General features: G+C 43.6%; 1 protein-coding gene across 11 annotated transcripts in view; it reads right to left on the bottom strand.

Moving 5' to 3' along the window:
- The window catches only part of AGRN (agrin), a 578,793-nt gene that overhangs the window by 534,834 nt on the left and 26,251 nt on the right, over nucleotides 1-17,708 (bottom strand). For all 11 annotated transcript variants that reach the window (XM_040325972.1, XM_040325976.1, XM_040325970.1 and 8 more), the window contains exon 2: nucleotides 10,950-11,211. In XM_040325972.1, the coding sequence (XP_040181906.1) occupies nucleotides 10,950-11,211 (262 nt within the window). The remainder of the gene's footprint in view (nucleotides 1-10,949; nucleotides 11,212-17,708) is intronic.

The raw sequence follows: 17,708 nt of genomic DNA, 5'->3' as shown, positions 1-17,708 counted from the left end.
TGGGGTCCGGCGTCCGTCTGCGGCTTTGGTGGTGTCCTCCTCGTCGGGTCTGTCTGCGGCTTCGGTGGTGTCCTCCTCGTCGGGTCCGTCTGCGGCTTTGGTGGTGTCCTCCTCGTCGGGTCCGGCGTCCATCTGCAGCTTCGGTGGTGTCCTCCCGGCTTCTCCCGCGCCGTCTCCCCGTCGAATCGCCGCTTCCCGCGCTCAGTTTGAACGCCTTCGCCGACGTATACCGAGTGCAGTACCCTTGGCTACATTCAGCCAGGCTCGGCTTCGCTCATGCTCACGATCTGTGGCGTTTATGCGTGAGCACGAGCGAAGCCGAGCCTGGCCGAATGTAGCCGAGTGTACTGCACTCGGTATATGTCGGCGCAGGCATTCAAACTGAGCGCGGGAAGCGGGTATCGGCGTATATCGCGCACCCACAATTTTCCCCTTATTTAAGGGGAAAAAAGTGCGCAGTATACGCCGATAAATACGGTAATAAAACGTTTGGGCCAGAGACTGTAAGGCAGACAGAAAATGGGGAGGGGGGGGCTCCATCTAAGTTTCAAATGCACACTGTTCGAAGTTTATAATGTGCGGTGAAATTAGTCAGCAATTTTAGTACAGAAGAGCCTGTTCAAATGTGCATGTCTGAAGAGTAAGCCGTAGTTTGCTCTTACAACCCATTTGTTTTTGTTCTGTGTATCCAACATCATTTTCATCGGTTTGTTACATACTGTATTTCCTGAGAAACAAAAGGTTGAACACTCCAGGATCCAATGACATAAAACCGCTCGTTCTTTATTAGAACATTGAGGCGGAAGCCAATAAAAGTAAAACAAAGCAGAGTTTGCTAAGGTTACCCCTGCCCCTCCTGTATAGCTCACATCTACCTGGCCACGAGTAACCTAGCAAACTTTGCTTCATTGTGTTTTATTGGCTTCCGCATGGACTTTTAATCATGTTCTGTGATAAAAGACGTGGTTTTATTATAATGGACCCTGAATGGTTCAATCTACCTACTAATGTACAGCTAACCATACCTGCTATGGATTCTACTATCCTATGTATGGCTGGAATGGTAAAGTTTTTCTTTGGGTATTTTTTCACCAATTGTGATATTGATTGTTCTTTTATTGCATGTCAGCAAAATTAGTAGGGTCTCTTTCTAAGAAAGTGTATATAAAATATCTAGCGCAATTGTCACCAAATTGGGAAAAATAAAAAAAACACGAAGGTCAGTGTAAAAATAGTATGTATTTAGCTTTTTTCTTTTCTACAATTGAATACATAATGGTTAATATTATTCCATAATGCATTCACTATGACAAAATGTCATTTAAATACAAATAGATGAAAAACTGTCAAAGGCAAACGGCGTGCACTGCAGGATATCACTAAAACGCAGTTATTGCTTTATAATTAAACACTGCTTTCCAATAGTAAACAGGATTGCGCAGTGTGCCCCTCCTTGTTAATTTCAATTTAATATAGCAGGCGCTGACAGGGTCTTTAGACTTTCAGGATATATATCCTCCCCTGTGAATACCACTGCAGCTAAATGTGATCAGCAATGGCCTGCCACGCGTTGCCGGCTATCAGAGCTAATGAAGAGCTTTGCCATCCAGCCTCTTGACACTGCTGGTATTAAGATTCGTCCCGGGAGAGCAATCAGGAAGAAAGACTGAATTATACAGAAAGGAGACATCTCCTTGTCTGAACATTGTGGACGCCAGCCACTTACAGCTGAGGCCACCTGGTTTAGGGAACTCAGGCTTTGTGACGAGTCAGGACTGCTAGTGATTAGTACCTTGTAGCTTTTGTGGTCAGGTTTTACTAGCGGCTTACAACAGTAAAATGGGAATTTAGCAATGGCCTGTCTGGTAGGAAAAATGTTTCTAGTGATGACCTCTGGAGGACGGGAGACAGACAATCTCAAAACAAGATGGTTCTTGCCCGCCATATAAACATAACTGAAGTTGCTCAGAGAATTTAAGGTAGAACTAAACTTAAAGCTGGCCAAAGATGGATCGAATCCCGTTTTCAGTCCCTGCTGAACCAGCCGAGATTTGATCCATCTATGGGCAGGCTGACTGGAACGACTTGGGTGCAACCAGCATGCTGGATTTTTGGCATGTGATTATTGCCAGAGGTTATAGCTGCTAGCAGTAAATACTGCTCCCCCAGCCTCTTGGGAGAACACAATAGCTCAGCTGGAGGGATTCCCCCTTTCACACTGAGGAGTTTAAAACTAGCGCCTAAATACCGCCTGAAAAACTCCTGCCCTGTAGTCTTAATGTGAAAGCCTGAGAGCTTTCACACTGAGGAGATGCGCTGGCGGGACCGCTCCAAAAGTCCTGCCAGCAGCATCTTTGGATCAGTGAGAGGAGAGGTGTGTTTACCGCTCCTCCACCGCTCCTTCCCATTGAAAACAATGGGACACCGCGGTAATACCGCCAGCAATGCACTTCTGCAGAGGCGCATTGCCGGTGGTATTAAAGCGGATGTGCCACTAAAAAAATATATTAAAAGCCAGCAGCTACAAATACTGCAGCTGCTGACTTTTAATATAAGGACACTTACCTGTCCTGGAGTCCAGCGTCGTCCGCAGCAGATGACGAGCGATCGCTCATCACCCTGCTGCTCCCCCCTCCATCCACGGTGAGGAAACCAGGAAGTGAAGCGCTCCGGCTTCACTGCCCGGTTCCCTGCGGCGCATGCGCGAGTCGCGCCCGCCGATTGGCTCCCGCTGTGTGCTGGGAGCCGAGTGTTCCCAGCATACAACGGGGGACGGACGGGAAGTAAGGAAAAAACCTGTCTTTTGCCCGTATCGTAGGGCCGGAAGTAGGTGCAGATACCTGTCTGTAGACAGGTATCTGCACCCCCCTCCCCCCTGAAAGGTATCAAATGTGACACCGGAGGGGGGGAGGGTGCCGATCAGCGTGACTTCACTTTAGAGTGGAGATCCGCTTTAACCCTTTTTCGGCCACTAGCGGGGGTTAAAACCACACCGCTAGCGGCCGAATACCGCCGCAATTCCGACGGTAAAGCGCCGCTAAAAATATAGCGGCGCTATACCGTCAGCGCACCTACTGCCCCAGTGTGAAAGGGGCCTTACTCTTATGTTGTACTGCCCTGCCTTCTCCCCAATAGGGTAATACAAAGCATAAAACACACATGTTGCAGAGGTTTAAAAAAAACTCCATAGGTCCCAACACCACAGGAAGCTCTAAAGAGGAAATAAAACAAAATCAAAAACTCATATGCAAGTTATTTTTATATGATTTAGGAAAAACTTTGTGACTTTGCCACTATAAGGTTTAGGGCACATACGTCAAACACAAGGCATATGGGTCGAATGTGGACCCCCAGGCCTTGTCATGTGGCCCTCACACCTAGTTTTGCAGATGGAACATGGTCAGAACTCTAATCCACTACCTCTGGCTCTCACCCTCTGCTCCCACTCCCTGCTGTCACTTGTAAACCCAGAAACCTTTGCTTTGCTCTCTCTCTGATTTGACAGACCCCTGCACGCACTCATGGTGGGGCCAGATCTCCAGAATCTAAGAGAAAGAATGATCTCCCTGCAAATACACAGGTAGTAGAGCCGCCTACACAGGGGGGTACTATAGTCGAACCAGGTAGGTGAAAGATGTGAGGAAGCTTTAGGTTAGTGGGTTTGGTTTGGGTTACAAACTGTGCACACTGTGAATCCCTAAACCCTGCACCATGTGCACAGCACACCCCTGAACGCTGCACTCTGTACATAACGCCCTTCTGAACTTGGCATGTACATAGCGTAGTCTTGAACACTGCATGTAATGCACTCCTGAACCATGCACTCTGTACGTAGCTCACTCCAGATACAACCAGCCCTTTGAGGGCAACCATACTGCTGATGTGGCCCACAACGAAATTGAGTTTGACATCCCTGGTTTAGATGGAGGGGGGATTCTGCTTAGTGTATGTTTGACTAACGGTTACTACATGAAAAGTAAAAAGGACAAAAAAGGGTACCATATGGACCCAAGGGGCTATTGAAGTGGTGCAAAATAGAGATTTCAGACAATCAAAATTTTATAAAAATAGAAAACAATTTATTACACAGAATTATATGACATAAATATGATAAATAGAAATAAATCTTGATTAAATACATGACGTGGAATCAAGACGAAGCATTGTTTTGGTCAGCTCTTCTTTTATAAAATTTTGATTGTCTGAAATCTCTATTTTGCACCACTTCAATAGCCCCTTGGGTCCATATGGTACCCTTTTTTGTCCCTTTTACTTTTCATTTCTTATCGGGGTGAGGTGCTATTGACAATTGGTATTTGTTCACAAAAATTCTAACGGTTACTACATGTTTATGCCACAAGCATTCCACAAAATATTTTCTGGGACCTTTTGGCTGTCAAGCTTTAGGAGGTATTCAGTTAATCTGGCTCATATACCAGCAGAATTTAGTACGTTTGTATGGAAATGTAAAATAACTTTTCATCAGAGCATTTGATCCATCATTGAATCAACTCATTTCACCTGAAAGCCCTTAAAGTTTTGTCCAGACCTGCCCCATGAATGGAATTCCAAATGTAATAAACCAGGTTTCTTTTGTGCCTTGAACATGCATTAATATATGTCCAATTTTTCCAAAACAAAAACCACATTCAGAGTTTGAATTTCATTTGTTCGAGAAAAATTTCCATCTTGCTCCCTCAAATTTTCTCATTGCCCCAGTTGAAAGCGATTGTTGGTTTGACCACATTGTTAGAAAATAATACGAATTTCGAGAAAACAAAATTCTACTAGTGTTTGTCCAGCCTTAGGCCCGGTACACACGAGCAAACATGTACGATGAAACCGGTCCGTCGGACCGTTTTCACCGTACATGCCTGCCAGAGGGCTTCTGTACGATGGTTGTACTAACCATCGTACAGAAGTCCGCGCGTAAACAATACGCGGGGCCTGTCTGCGTCGTCGCCGCGGCGATGACGCGGAGACGTGGGCGGGCCTGCCATTTAAAGGCTTCCACGCATGTGTCGAAGTCATTCGACGCATGCGAGGGACGGCGGGCGCTCGGACATGTACGGTAGGTCTGTACTGACGACCGTACATGTCCGAGCGGGCAGGATTCCAACGGACGGTTTTAAAACACGTCCAGGAATATTTGCCCGCTGGGAAAAGGCCAGGCGGGCAAATGTTTGCTGGAATTCGGCCCGCTCGCGCCTACACACGACCGAACATGTATGCTGAAACTGGCCCGCGGACCAGTTTCAGCATACATGTTTGGTCGTGTGTACGGGGCCTAAGGCAGTTTGCACATAAGTTGCAAGTCGTCTACTTGTATCCACTTCTGGTGACCCCCACATCTCTGTAGATCTCTTGGAAAGACAAAACACAGTCTGGAGCATGAGATCCTTTATCAAAGACAAACCTACATAGAACAGATTTATCAAAGCCTCACCAAAATAAAGTTCAAAGTTCTAAGGAGGTGACAATGCACGTTTGAGTCACAGAACCACTTCTTCACAAAACACATCGAAGTTGTCAAAACACAACACTGCAAATAAACCTCAGTGTGCAAAAATTAAGATTTAAGTATTCTTCTACTGTAACTGGAAGAAAAAAAAACAAGCAACTGTTTTTTAGGGCTTAAAGTATCACTAAACCCACACCCTAAAAAATATATCAATAAATGGTTTATTACATGCCGTTCATACTTATTCAGTCACTACAAGATTTGTTTTCTTTAAAAAAACTTGGTTGATCCTGCTGTTCTCTATCTCCCCTCTCTGTACATGTCCCCTATTCAGCTAGAGATTTTACAACTGTGGTGGCAACTCTGCACATGCTCAGTTTTTAGCGAGTTACTATTGCTGAGCATTTTACTTGTTTTTCTAGCTTACCACCCCCGCCAGGCATGGGTGTAGGAACCCTTACAAATCTGGGGGGGACAGCATTTTTACTCGCCAGGTATATTCGTATCTGAAGCCAATAAATCAAACTAATAAAGCAATCCAGAGAGGGTAATGCGAAGAGCAAAATCCAGCAATAAAAAATTAAACCATCATAGCATTAGTAAAAATAAACCGACATATAGCATTAGTAAAAACCAATGAATCAAGCAATGCTATACTGAAATGTTAGTTGATTTTTACTGATGTCCTCCTGATAGTATCAGTAAAACTCAACTGACACATGGCATCAGTAAAAATCAACCGGTATAGCATTAGTAAAAACCAACCCACATGGCATCAGTAAAAATTAACCCACATGGCATTAGTAAAAATCAACCCACATGGCATCAGTAAAAATTAACCCACATGGCATTAGTAAAAAATCAACCCACATGGCATCAGTAAAAATCAACCCACATGGCATCAGTAAAAATCAACCCACATGGCATAAGTAAAAATTAACCCACATGGCATAAGTAAAAATTAACCCACATGGCATAAGTAAAAATTAACCCACGTGGCATCATTAAAAATTCTTCAGCAATAGGGCCAGGGCAGGCACTGGCAGCGTATTCTCTCTCGTCTCAGCCACTGCATGCCACGCACCTGTGGGAGGAGCCGTCGCCACGCCGGCTGAATCGGCATCGGCATAGGCATAGCAACATACATTTACACAGGCAGGCATTGCACCACAGGGGGCAAGTCAAGTCAGTGCCATCTAAGACCCCATTCACACCTAAGCGACAAAACGCCCGACGCGGGACGCTTCTGTCGCTAGAGGGGAGAATTCCCATTGCCGTCTATGGAGATGGTTCACATCTCATAGACGCGCAACGCCTGTCGCCTGAAAAAAAGTCCCGGACCCTTTTTTTCACGCGACAGGCGCGTTTTCCCATTGACAACAATGGGAATACTTTAGGAAAAAAAAAAAAAAATGAAACATTTGTAATCGCGGCAAATCTGCCGCTACACGCGAACGCGGCTGTCGCTTAGGTGTGAATGCAGCCTTAAGAGCATTATAAGCCCCTGGGCAATAAAGTGCACTGGGGCCCCCGGCCCTGTCTACATAATCACGCATGAGAATAAAAAGTAAATTAATTCATCTGTGACCAGTAAAATCATTCATCAGCGACCCGTGACAAGTGCAGGACATTCATACATGAGTTACTACTATGACCAGTGCAGGACATTCATACACGAGTTACTATGACCAGTGCAGGACATTCATACACGAGTTACTATGACCAGTGCAGGACATTCATACACGAGTTACTATGACCAGTGCAACACATTTACCCCCCTCCCCCCGCCACATATTAAAAAAATCAGTCATCACAGTTAATAATCTTCAGACTGCATCATTCCGTATGGCATGATGCCATACGGAATGCAGTCGGAAGATTTCTTTAATATACAGCATGGCGGCGAGGGGGAGGGGGTAAATGTCCTGCACTGGTCATAGTAACTCCTATTAATGTCCTGCACTGACATTAATACATGCGTTACTATGACCACTGACCAGTGCACCCACCTGGCACTTTAAGGGTATATATATATACAAAGAAAAATGTGAAGGTTTTTGTTGCCAATCCCCTTAAAGCGGGAGTTCACCCGAAAATGTTTTTTTAACATTAGATTGAGGCTCATTTTGTCTAGGGGAATCGGGTAGTTTTTTTAAAATTGAAGCTGTACTTACCGTTTTAGAGAGCGATCTTCTCCGCCGCTTCCGGGTATGGGTCTTCGGGAGTGGGCGTTCCTATTTGACAAGCTTCCGACAGGCTTCCGACGGTCGCATCAATCGCGCCACGAGTAGCCGAAAGAAGCCGAACGTCGGTGCGGCTCTATACGGCGCCTGCGCACGACGTTCGGCTACTTTCGGAAAATCGTGACGTGATGTATGCGACCGTCGGAAGCCTGACGAAAGCCTGTCAATCAAGTAGGAACGCCCAGTCCTGCAGGCCATACCCAGAAGCGGCGGAGGAGATCGCTCTCTAAAACGGTAAGTACTGCTTCGATTGTAAAAAAAACACCCGATTCCCCTAGACACAACGAGCATCACTCTAATGTTAAAAAAAAAAGGTTTTTGGGTGAACCTCCACTTTAAAGTGCTAGTTGTTTTGCTGTCTCTGGTGGCTTTGCAGCCATGAAACTAGTATTTTCAGAAGGGACGTCGGTAAAAGCAGGCTGGCTTTGCAGTGCAGTAATGCAACACACATTGGCGCACTTTGCACATATTAATGTTTGCACTGACATTTTTTAATGGCTCCCCAATGCACTAAAGGAACACACCTGCATTGTAGCACACCACAATGCATGGTAATGCACTACCTATGGCATATGGTCTGTTTCAGTCATTTGGGGATACTTCAGCTTGAAAAAATTATAATATAAAATGTTTTCCTGATATTCCATATTGTGTACTCTCCTTCTTGTATTCTTTATTTTGTTCTGCAAGCTAAATCCCATAATAGGCCGGCATGATAAGTACCAGGAATATAGAAAAATGTGTAAACCATATTGTCCTTTCCTGGTGGCTCATCATGTCAGTGCGTCTAGGTTTGCCTTGATTGCTTTGGGGGCAAATGTATTAGCTGAGCTCCTCTTATTTGTCTTAACGGCTAGGCCTGAGCCATTTTACAAGTGGGTCTTAAACTTGCCTTAACACTCAGCGGCGATGGCTCCTCTAGGTGCAGCAGAGCAGCTCAGCCTCCTCCCATCAGTCCCACGATGAACCCCTCCCGGCGTGTGTGACGTCACGCCGCCAGGACGAGCGCCGGGCGGGGCTGTAAAGTGAGCAAATCATCTATTGGCTGGCGGCAAACAGGGGCGGGAGCGGAGCGGAGCGGAACAGAAGATGTAACGTATGCAGTAAGCAACAGACATGCCGCACTCACAGACACAATAAACAGTGTCATCGGCGGCGCAGGCAGCCTTGGACCACCGATCGTCTGCGAGAGGCGGCCGCGGCTCTAGTCTTTCTAACCTGGGGGGGATTTTACAGTACATGTCCCCCCCGCATTATTTCCTGGGGGGGATGCGTCCCCCCCGTCCCCCCCGGTTCCTACGCCCGTGCCGCCAGGGTGTCTGATCAGCACATATATATTCTGGGCTCTGCAAAAAAGGACTGTGCTTGCTTATGCCACATTTATGCGACAGAGTAACCATGCAGCAGCGGCCAGATACCAATATTTATTTATTACAGGTACTTATAAAGTGCCATAAATTTGATCAGTTCTACAGCAGGCAGCTATACCCACAGTAACTTCTGATCAGCTGATAATGGAAAATAAAAAAAAAGGCACATTGCATATATGTTGTGCGCTGTTAATAATATTTATGGTGCCTTACTAAACTGCTCTGAAGGTAGCCTGCAGTGTCATGTTAAACAAATTAGTTCCCAGATACCAAATGGGTGTGCAGATTGAAAAAATATATATCTTCATATACATAAAACCGTGGAACCAACAAATTTCTTATTAAGCAAGAGGGACAGCGTGAAGATCTGGGAAGGTGATTTACAAATCCCGTAATCTGTAAGTGTCGCTAAGGAAACTGATAAATCAACATAAAACACAAGTGACTTCATAACACCGATACACATTTTCTTGTTTGTCTGTGTGCTAAGATATAGAGGTGTGACCTTTCCAATGACCTTCACATTTTTTCCATGTGTTACACTGACAGAGACCATCTTTCTTCTTGAAATGTCTAAATGTCAGGAACATGTTGTGAGTAAATGAAAAAGAGCAAAACAATAAAAAAATAAAATAAAATATATATATATATCAAAAAAGTAATATGTGGTGGTTTTAAAAAGGACAATATGATATATAAAAGATATTTCTTAATAACACAATGTGAAGGTAATTGCTGCTATGTAATCTAAAACAACCAATCAGATTGCAGTTTTTGAGTGTTCTTTTGGCCACAGATGGTGCAGTATGATGAATCTTCAATAATAATTGAACTGTAACAAGACTGGAGTTACCAAACATGGAACGGAAATAAAAATGTATATATATGTTTTTAACTGCATGTGCCAAACCTTATGGTTTAATGGCAAATGTTGTCTTTGCACGTGGAAGAGCTTCAAAAGATGGTAGTCTTTAGTATTTACCTTTCTAAAGCTACCATATAACAGTAGATTTTTGTTGGGAAATTGGTACTGCAATTCAAAAAAACTGTTCGTCAGAGTATTCGATCTTGCTTTACCTGAACCTATAAAATTTCTTCCAGACCCACTACTTGAATGGAATCCTGGACTCAAACAGGCTTCTTTTGTCCCTAGCACACACGCATTACAATACATACGATTTTTCGAAAACCTAATGCCGCGTACACACCATCGCAAATTCCAACAAGAAAAGTCCGATGTGAGCTTTTGGTTGGAATTTCCGATCGTGTGTAGAGGCTCCAACTGAATTTTTCTGTCGAAATTTCCGCCAAGAAAAATTTGAGAGCTGGTTCTTAGGTTTTCCGATGGGAAAAGTTATTTTTGGAAATTCTGATCGTCTGTATGCAATTCTGTATGAATTTAATTTTTTCGGCTCATCGTAGTGTTGTATGTCACCGCGTTCTTGACGGTCAGAATTTGGTGTGATCGTGAGTATGGCAGTTTGAGCCAAAATTCCGTCCGAAAAAAAATACACGGTTTTCTTGTCTGAATTTCCAATCGTGAACGCGGCATTAGTCACAGTTTGAATTTCGTTCATTTGAAAAAAAAATCCCATTCTGTTCCCTTTTCTTGTCAATACAGTCGAAAACAATCATCTATGCAATCCCACCAACTTTGGAAATTCAAAGCAGAAATGTTTTAAACAATATTCTTCTGATACATAGCCAGCTTAAACACACCTACAAGTGATGCATTTCCGATATAAACATTATACAACAGTCATGTGCAGTTGGTTTTTGTGTATTTTCACCCCACTAAAAATTAGAATTTTACTGGACATAGCAGCAACCTTTTTTTTTTTACCAATTCGTAAGAAAATAATTCATGGTCCTTACCTTCAACACAAGACTCCACCTCTTCTAGATTCCGCAGGGTTATCCTCATCAGGCTAGAGTTCAACATGAGCTCATTGCGGTGGGATGGCCACATGAAGCGGGGGGCAGGATTTACAAAGAATATCCGAGTATCGCCTGTAGACACTTGATTATCACAGATGCTGGGATCTCCAAAACCTCCAACCATCACCTTGTTGCCTCCATCCAGCAGTATTTCATTTGTTACGCTGTCACGTCCTTTTAAATATCGCCAAACCCGAACCTGGACAAAGAAGTGAAGGGCAAGAAAAAAAAGTATCAGTATGAAATGTGAAAATTAGTCATTAGAATTATGTATTTCAGTCCAAATATGTGCACTGCAATGAAGGAGATTAAAAAACATCCATCCACCAAAAATGGATATGCAAGCCCTATATAGATACCAAAAGGCTAAATAATACACCTGTGTCTTACATCACTGGGGGGTACCACTGAGGACATCTCTGTCACTATAAAGATGTGAAAGGGGACAAATGTCTCACTACGGTCAACTTAAAGTGGTTGTAAACCCCTACAGACCTATAATAAGGCTTACTTATAGGTACTGTAAATATCTCCTAAACTTGCACCATTAAGGAGATATTTACTGTACCGATGACGTAATTGGTACATTCGCTCTGAAGGAAAGGCCGTCTGTGCCATTTCTTCAGAGCTGTGTGCCGTGACCGGCGGCTCCTACGTGCATGTGTGGGATTGACGTCACATGGCTCCAGCCACACAGCCAGAGTCTATGGTCCCGGAAAGGAAGATGGGTGAAGATGGATGCGGCCTCCATCAGGGGAGATGAGGGCTTCGTTTGCAGGCAAGTTTCACATAATATGCTAGTATGCAATGGATACTAGCACAATATGCCTTTACTTTGCCAGTAAGAAAAAATAAGAAAATAAAAAAACCGAGTTGGCTTCCTCTTTAAAGGCTTTCCGAACATATTTCATGTTACACCCATATTTAAGTTGGAGCATGAAACATGGCCACAGTCTGCAGCCTCCACCCCCAACCCTTTTCCACCACTTACTGATTCCAAGCATTCTTGTCATTTATTTTTATGTGCTGCGGCTCCATCTGCACAGCCGCATCATCCATTCACATAGATCCAGGAATGGAGAGACTACGAGTCCCATCTGCTACCGTGGCAGGGGGACTCTTCGATCTAAATGGTGGACAAGTTTGGTGTTGTCCCTGCATTTGTAGTCCATTGAGGTTTCCCCAAAAAAAAAAAAAAAATAATGAATGCAATGAGGGCATATTTTTTATTTTTTTTGCAAAAGCTGGAACTGCCCATCAAGTAACTAACAGCATACAATGTCAAAACTAGATAATAGTCGATTTCCCTCTGATGGTGGCAAGATTGTAATTGCATGTCCCAAATATCTGAGTAAAGTTCTTAAATAATGTGTACAGAGACATGGGGGCTCATATGGCATGAGAATTTAAAGTTTTGCAATTAACAGACACCGCCACTGGTAGCTTCGCACTTGGAGAATAATGGAGATCTGCCAGGAAAATATCACCTAAAGAACCATCATGAAAACAGCCAATTATAATTTAATACTTTCTGCAGGTTTATTTTTCATTGCATATATTACACAGAATGCCAGCTGTCTCTTTAGAAAACATTCACTTGTTGTGTAATTCAGCAAGGTATCTGTATTAGTAAGAAAATTAATTTACTATAAAACTGAATTTCTCCAAGGCTTGTAGCCGATAGTGTAGACTGCCCTCAATGAGTTAGCGTAGCTTCCCAAACTATAATTCACTGTTGCCCTGTAATAAAGAGTAATTTTATGGGCTAAATAATGACTGAACCCTTCAATTTGCCATTCATTCACCATACACTGAAGTATTTTGTAACATTAAACCAACAGTCTACCCAGTCAGCACATGTATGCAAGAAAGAGAAGCCAAAACCCTGGTTAAAACATCGAAGTATAACTAAAGAATATAAAAAAGAGGAAGAGCAATGCACAGATAAATACCGGACGACAGCCCATCATACGACAATCATTTAATCAGTACAGTATGCGTCCGCTAAAAATCGACAGACGGACACCACGCATGATCGGAAACACAAAAATAAACCAGAAGGACACAGGGGTCACACGTATTTGACATCATTTCAGAAATGTTGAAAGTTTTTTTTCCAGAATCGTACGACAAAAATCTTACTTTTCGTAGAGCACATTTTGCACTTTTGTACTCAATATTAGTTTTATTCAACAAAATGCGAACGATATCTTGTACGATAATCGTATCACGTGTACCAGGCATAACTCCAGCCTATTTTGTTTTAGTTAGAATGAATGAAATGAGGACAAGGTCAAATTTTTTTAATTATGTGTCTGACTCCATTGGGGAGATATTCCTTAAATTTTTATCCCTGGGACACCACATAAGGGCGTCAAGGTTTGCGCAGACAGGAAGGCATAGGTAGTCATAACAACCTCATAAAAGGTTCTAATCTTTCCCCTCTCTCCTTATAGAAAATGTGTTTTTGTTGCGCCTTTGTCACTATTGGAACTATTTCCAATCAAGCTCTGCCCCTGTCACCAGAACAGAAAATGAGAGGAAAACTCTTCATAGGGGTCACAGGCAGCAATACCGATTGGTCCAGCACTGTGAATGAGTGGGTGACCTGCTCCTTCATAAACTGGAAGCAACAGGTACTTGATTCAGCTTCCAGCACCAATGTGCAACTAGGAAGCATTCTGTGAACACCAAAAGCACATGCTTCTGTTGATGAGGACTAAATAGCCAGTGTTTTACGGATTTAAAGCTGGATTCTGGGATAAGTAAATATTGTCTAAATATATGGGGCGTGTGAATTCTTACTTGGTATGCTTTCTGTAGTTCTTCCATATTCGTGCAGAATTTTAGTGTGAAACTTTACAGGAGCTTCCTGTAATAAAGACCAGTCACTGCTGATCTCACTCCTTGTGCAGGGTGACTGGTCATGTCTCCACCCCCTCCTGTAGTTTTCTACAGGCAGCCAGCTGGGCCCCTCCCACTGCTCTGCTCTCTGCACAGGTTGTGTACAGCACAGGGATGATATCAATGCTACTTTTACAAGAGAATACCTAGATTTTCAAAGTTATTTGCTGCAGACAAAGTGGATTTATATCTTTTATTGCGGAATATATTTAAAAGAGAAGTGCATGAATTAAAAAATAACAAACAATTATACACACCTAGGTGGATGCAGCATTGTTCTAAGACAGAAAAACGTAACAATCAAAAGATCGCTGATCATTCAGTTCTTGGTTTTTACAAAGCTGACTGTCAGTCACCAGCTCTCTGCTCTGCCCCTCCAGCGATCACTGGAGAACTGGGCTTTGAAGGGTGCAGTAGTAGCTGGGTCAAGCTCTTAGCAGCACGCTAAGAGGCTGAGCCAGCTGCCACTCAAGCATCTGGGTGGATCTCAACATTAAATTCGGGATCACCCCAGAGCCTGGACCAGCTGAGTGACGTCAAGTCTGAGGAGTACAGAACTAAGTGCACTCCTGTCACCCACAGGAGAAGTAGGTCCAAAAAGAGCTTTGACCCTACTTCTCTGTTGGATTAAAATTTTAATGCCCGAGATTTGCAGATCTATTCTTAAAATGTCCCTGATTTACAGCCCTAAATTATATACATATAACCTCGCCAGAGCCTGGACCGGTTGATTGAGTTACTAAAATTTCAAATAGGCTTTAAAAGTGATACTAAAGTAGATTTTTTTTGCTAAAAATAACAAACATGATATACTTACCTGCTCTGTGTAGTGGTTTCGCACAGAGCAGCTCAGTCTCTTATTCTCAGGTCCCTATTCTGTGACCCTGGCCCCTCCCTCCTGTTAAGGGCCCCCACAGCAATGCTGCTTCGCTGCTGTCTCAGCCAATGAGGAGGGAGAGTCCCGGGCAGCCAAGTCTCTCGTGCAACATCGCTGGATCGATAGGGGGCTCAGGTAAATATTAGGGGGGGCTGCAACACACAGAAGGCTTCAAGATAAAAAAAAAACTTCTGCCTTTACAACTACTTTAACAGGTTAATTTATTTGCAATGGTTTCAGTCCTAAAATCTGCAGCTTTCATTAAATTAATACCTGAGAAGGGTGCCATGAAGGTCCTTATTTAAGCACTTCCTGTTATGGGATGACAACCTTCTACTTCTGTCTCCCAATTGTGCTCCTGCAATGTAGCATTGTAACACTCTATAACAATGGAGACTACAAGAACATGTCTTTGTGCACATTGTGTAAACCTGATCCACTGTTGCCACCATTCGGAAATCAACTCCGAGAAATGCCGTGCAGCCATCCCTGGAGTGTGTGTAGACCAGCATTCCTCAACCAGGGTTCCTTCAGAGGTTACTAGGGAATCCTTGAGCAATGAGCAACTTCTGCTTCCCAGATAAGCAACCACTGACACTATTGGGGATGATTCCCAAGGAGCATTCTGTGACCAATCACAGTAAGCTACTGTGAGCTGTAGATATAGTAATTATTAGCTGGGGTTCCCTTAAAAAGTTTGAGAAAGGCTGGCGTAGATAAAAGAAGGCTGCAAAGAGGCTGTAGGAGGTCAACAGGACGGGGATGCACAAAGGCTGAAAAAAGTATTAAATTCAAAAATGGCAAATTGGGTATGATACACAATTCTTTAGCAAACTAAAGGTCATTGGTTATGCCCCGTACACACGATCAGGCTTTCCATCGGAATTCCATCGGAGTAAAAGAGAACAGGTTCTCTATCTAAACCCTGATGGAATTCCTCGGAATATCCGATGGAAAAACTCAGATAGGGCATACACACGGTCGGAATTTTTGATGGAAAGAGTCCGATCGTGTTTCCGGGGCATAAGGGTTTACGTGCACTTTAAACACATCTGGTAAAAAAACACATATTTTGGCAGCAGAAAAAAATCTTTTGCACATCACCAGTGCTTTTAATTAATGTTCTTATTTTAATAACAGTGTCAAAGATGGCCTGATCTGCAACAGATCTGGCCAGTCACGGCAAAGCTTGACATATAATTGCAAATAATTCAGGTGTTGACCATCAACATAGTCCGCATTGGCCAAAAAAATAAATTAAAAAAATGGAGCATACACTAGTCCCCTATGGATGCTGATGTATCTCTCAGAGGACTGTATCCTCCTTATGTATCTGTTGGCCTTGGAAGTCAATCTACAAAGCTCTAAAATGTGTTTTTTAAGCCCCAGCCAACTAAAACTAAACAGTGGCAGCCTGTGCCACACCAGTGAGGGAATGCTGAAGTATCTACAAGTCAAGCATTCCATCAGATTATGGGTGTACATCGAGTAGCAAAACTAGCTCCTTTCATGTCTGCAAAAAATCTAGTGATTCCCGTAAAAGGCATACAGCACAACGAGTTAATCATCCCTGGCTACTGTCCAGCCTTGGTTCCTGAGGAGATGAGGAGGATATAAAATAGCAGTGAATTAGCAGACGATGGAGAGCTGGGACTGCTGACATTTTCCCTGGGCACTGGGAGCACTCAGGTGTATCGTACGGAGAGGGCAGGTGCAGTGAAAGGGGACACTAGTTACAGATATGCGAGTCACACCAACAGGTGGATTAGACTCTCCCCCGTCTTTCACAAGCTCCATCAAACCCTTCGTATGATTACACATCCCACAGAGCACAACTGCCTTTGGGCTACACTTACAATCTATAAAATAAAAAAACTCTATACAGGGTCGGCTCAAGCCTTGGTTACAATGAAATATCCCAAGCATTGTTATTTAGCTAAGCCACCCCACCCCCATTTTCTAGGCCAAGTTGAGAGAATGATCATGCTTTTTCCTCTGGGCCTGTACCTAGCATTTATTATTTAGAATGCTCTGCTCAAGTTTGCTTTCAGAGATGATTCCGAACAAGAACATTTTGACGTTAGAGACTGGCAACAGAAGGCACTTCTTTCTAGTGACAACACTCAATATAAGACTGAAAAAGAAGAAACTAAATAAGCGAAGGCTGGTCTTAAAATGAATCTGTACTTTGCCAGTGCAGAACAAAGCAATGGGTTGAGTGTAAAGTGACACTAGATGATAATTCATACACATCAATTACTTAAAGGGGTTGTAAAGGTAAAAACAAAAAAAATTCACCTTAATGCATTCTATGCATTAAGGTGAAAAAACTTCCGACTATAACACCCCCCCCCCCCGCCCCGTTATACTTACCTGACCCCTCGAAAGTCCCGTGCTCGGCCCCGACATCCTATTCGCAGCCCAGCCTGCCCCTTGATTGGCTAGAGCGGATGGATTGAAAACAGCGCAGCCATTGGCTGGCGCTGCTGTCAATCACATCCATTGATGCGGCGCGCCGAGGGGCGGGGCCGAGTGATACAGTGAGCGGCTACGGCGGCTCGATGTATCACGGGAGCGTGCCTGCAGGGACTCCACACAATGTGAGGGAGCTCACATGAATGTGTGGAGTTCTTGCGGGTAGGATCAGAGACAGCCGCCGAGGGACCCCAGAAGACGTGGATCAGGGCCACTCTGTGCAAAACGAGCTGCACAGTGGAGGTAAGTATAACATGTTTGTTATTTAAAAAAATATATATATTTACAACCCCTTTAAAGCAATGGTTACCCCAACACTTCATATTCCTGATATGTGTGTTGGAGTGCTATTCTTTAATCGCACTGCAGTGCACCAAAGCAGAAAGTTACTGAAATGCAGGAGATATACATATGCCCTTAAGCAAACCTTCTGTTTCGCC

Source organism: Rana temporaria, chromosome 10 (assembly GCF_905171775.1).
Source record: "Rana temporaria chromosome 10, aRanTem1.1, whole genome shotgun sequence".
NCBI lineage: Eukaryota > Metazoa > Chordata > Amphibia > Anura > Ranidae > Rana > Rana temporaria.
This window is presented reverse-complemented; position numbering and strand designations above follow the sequence as displayed.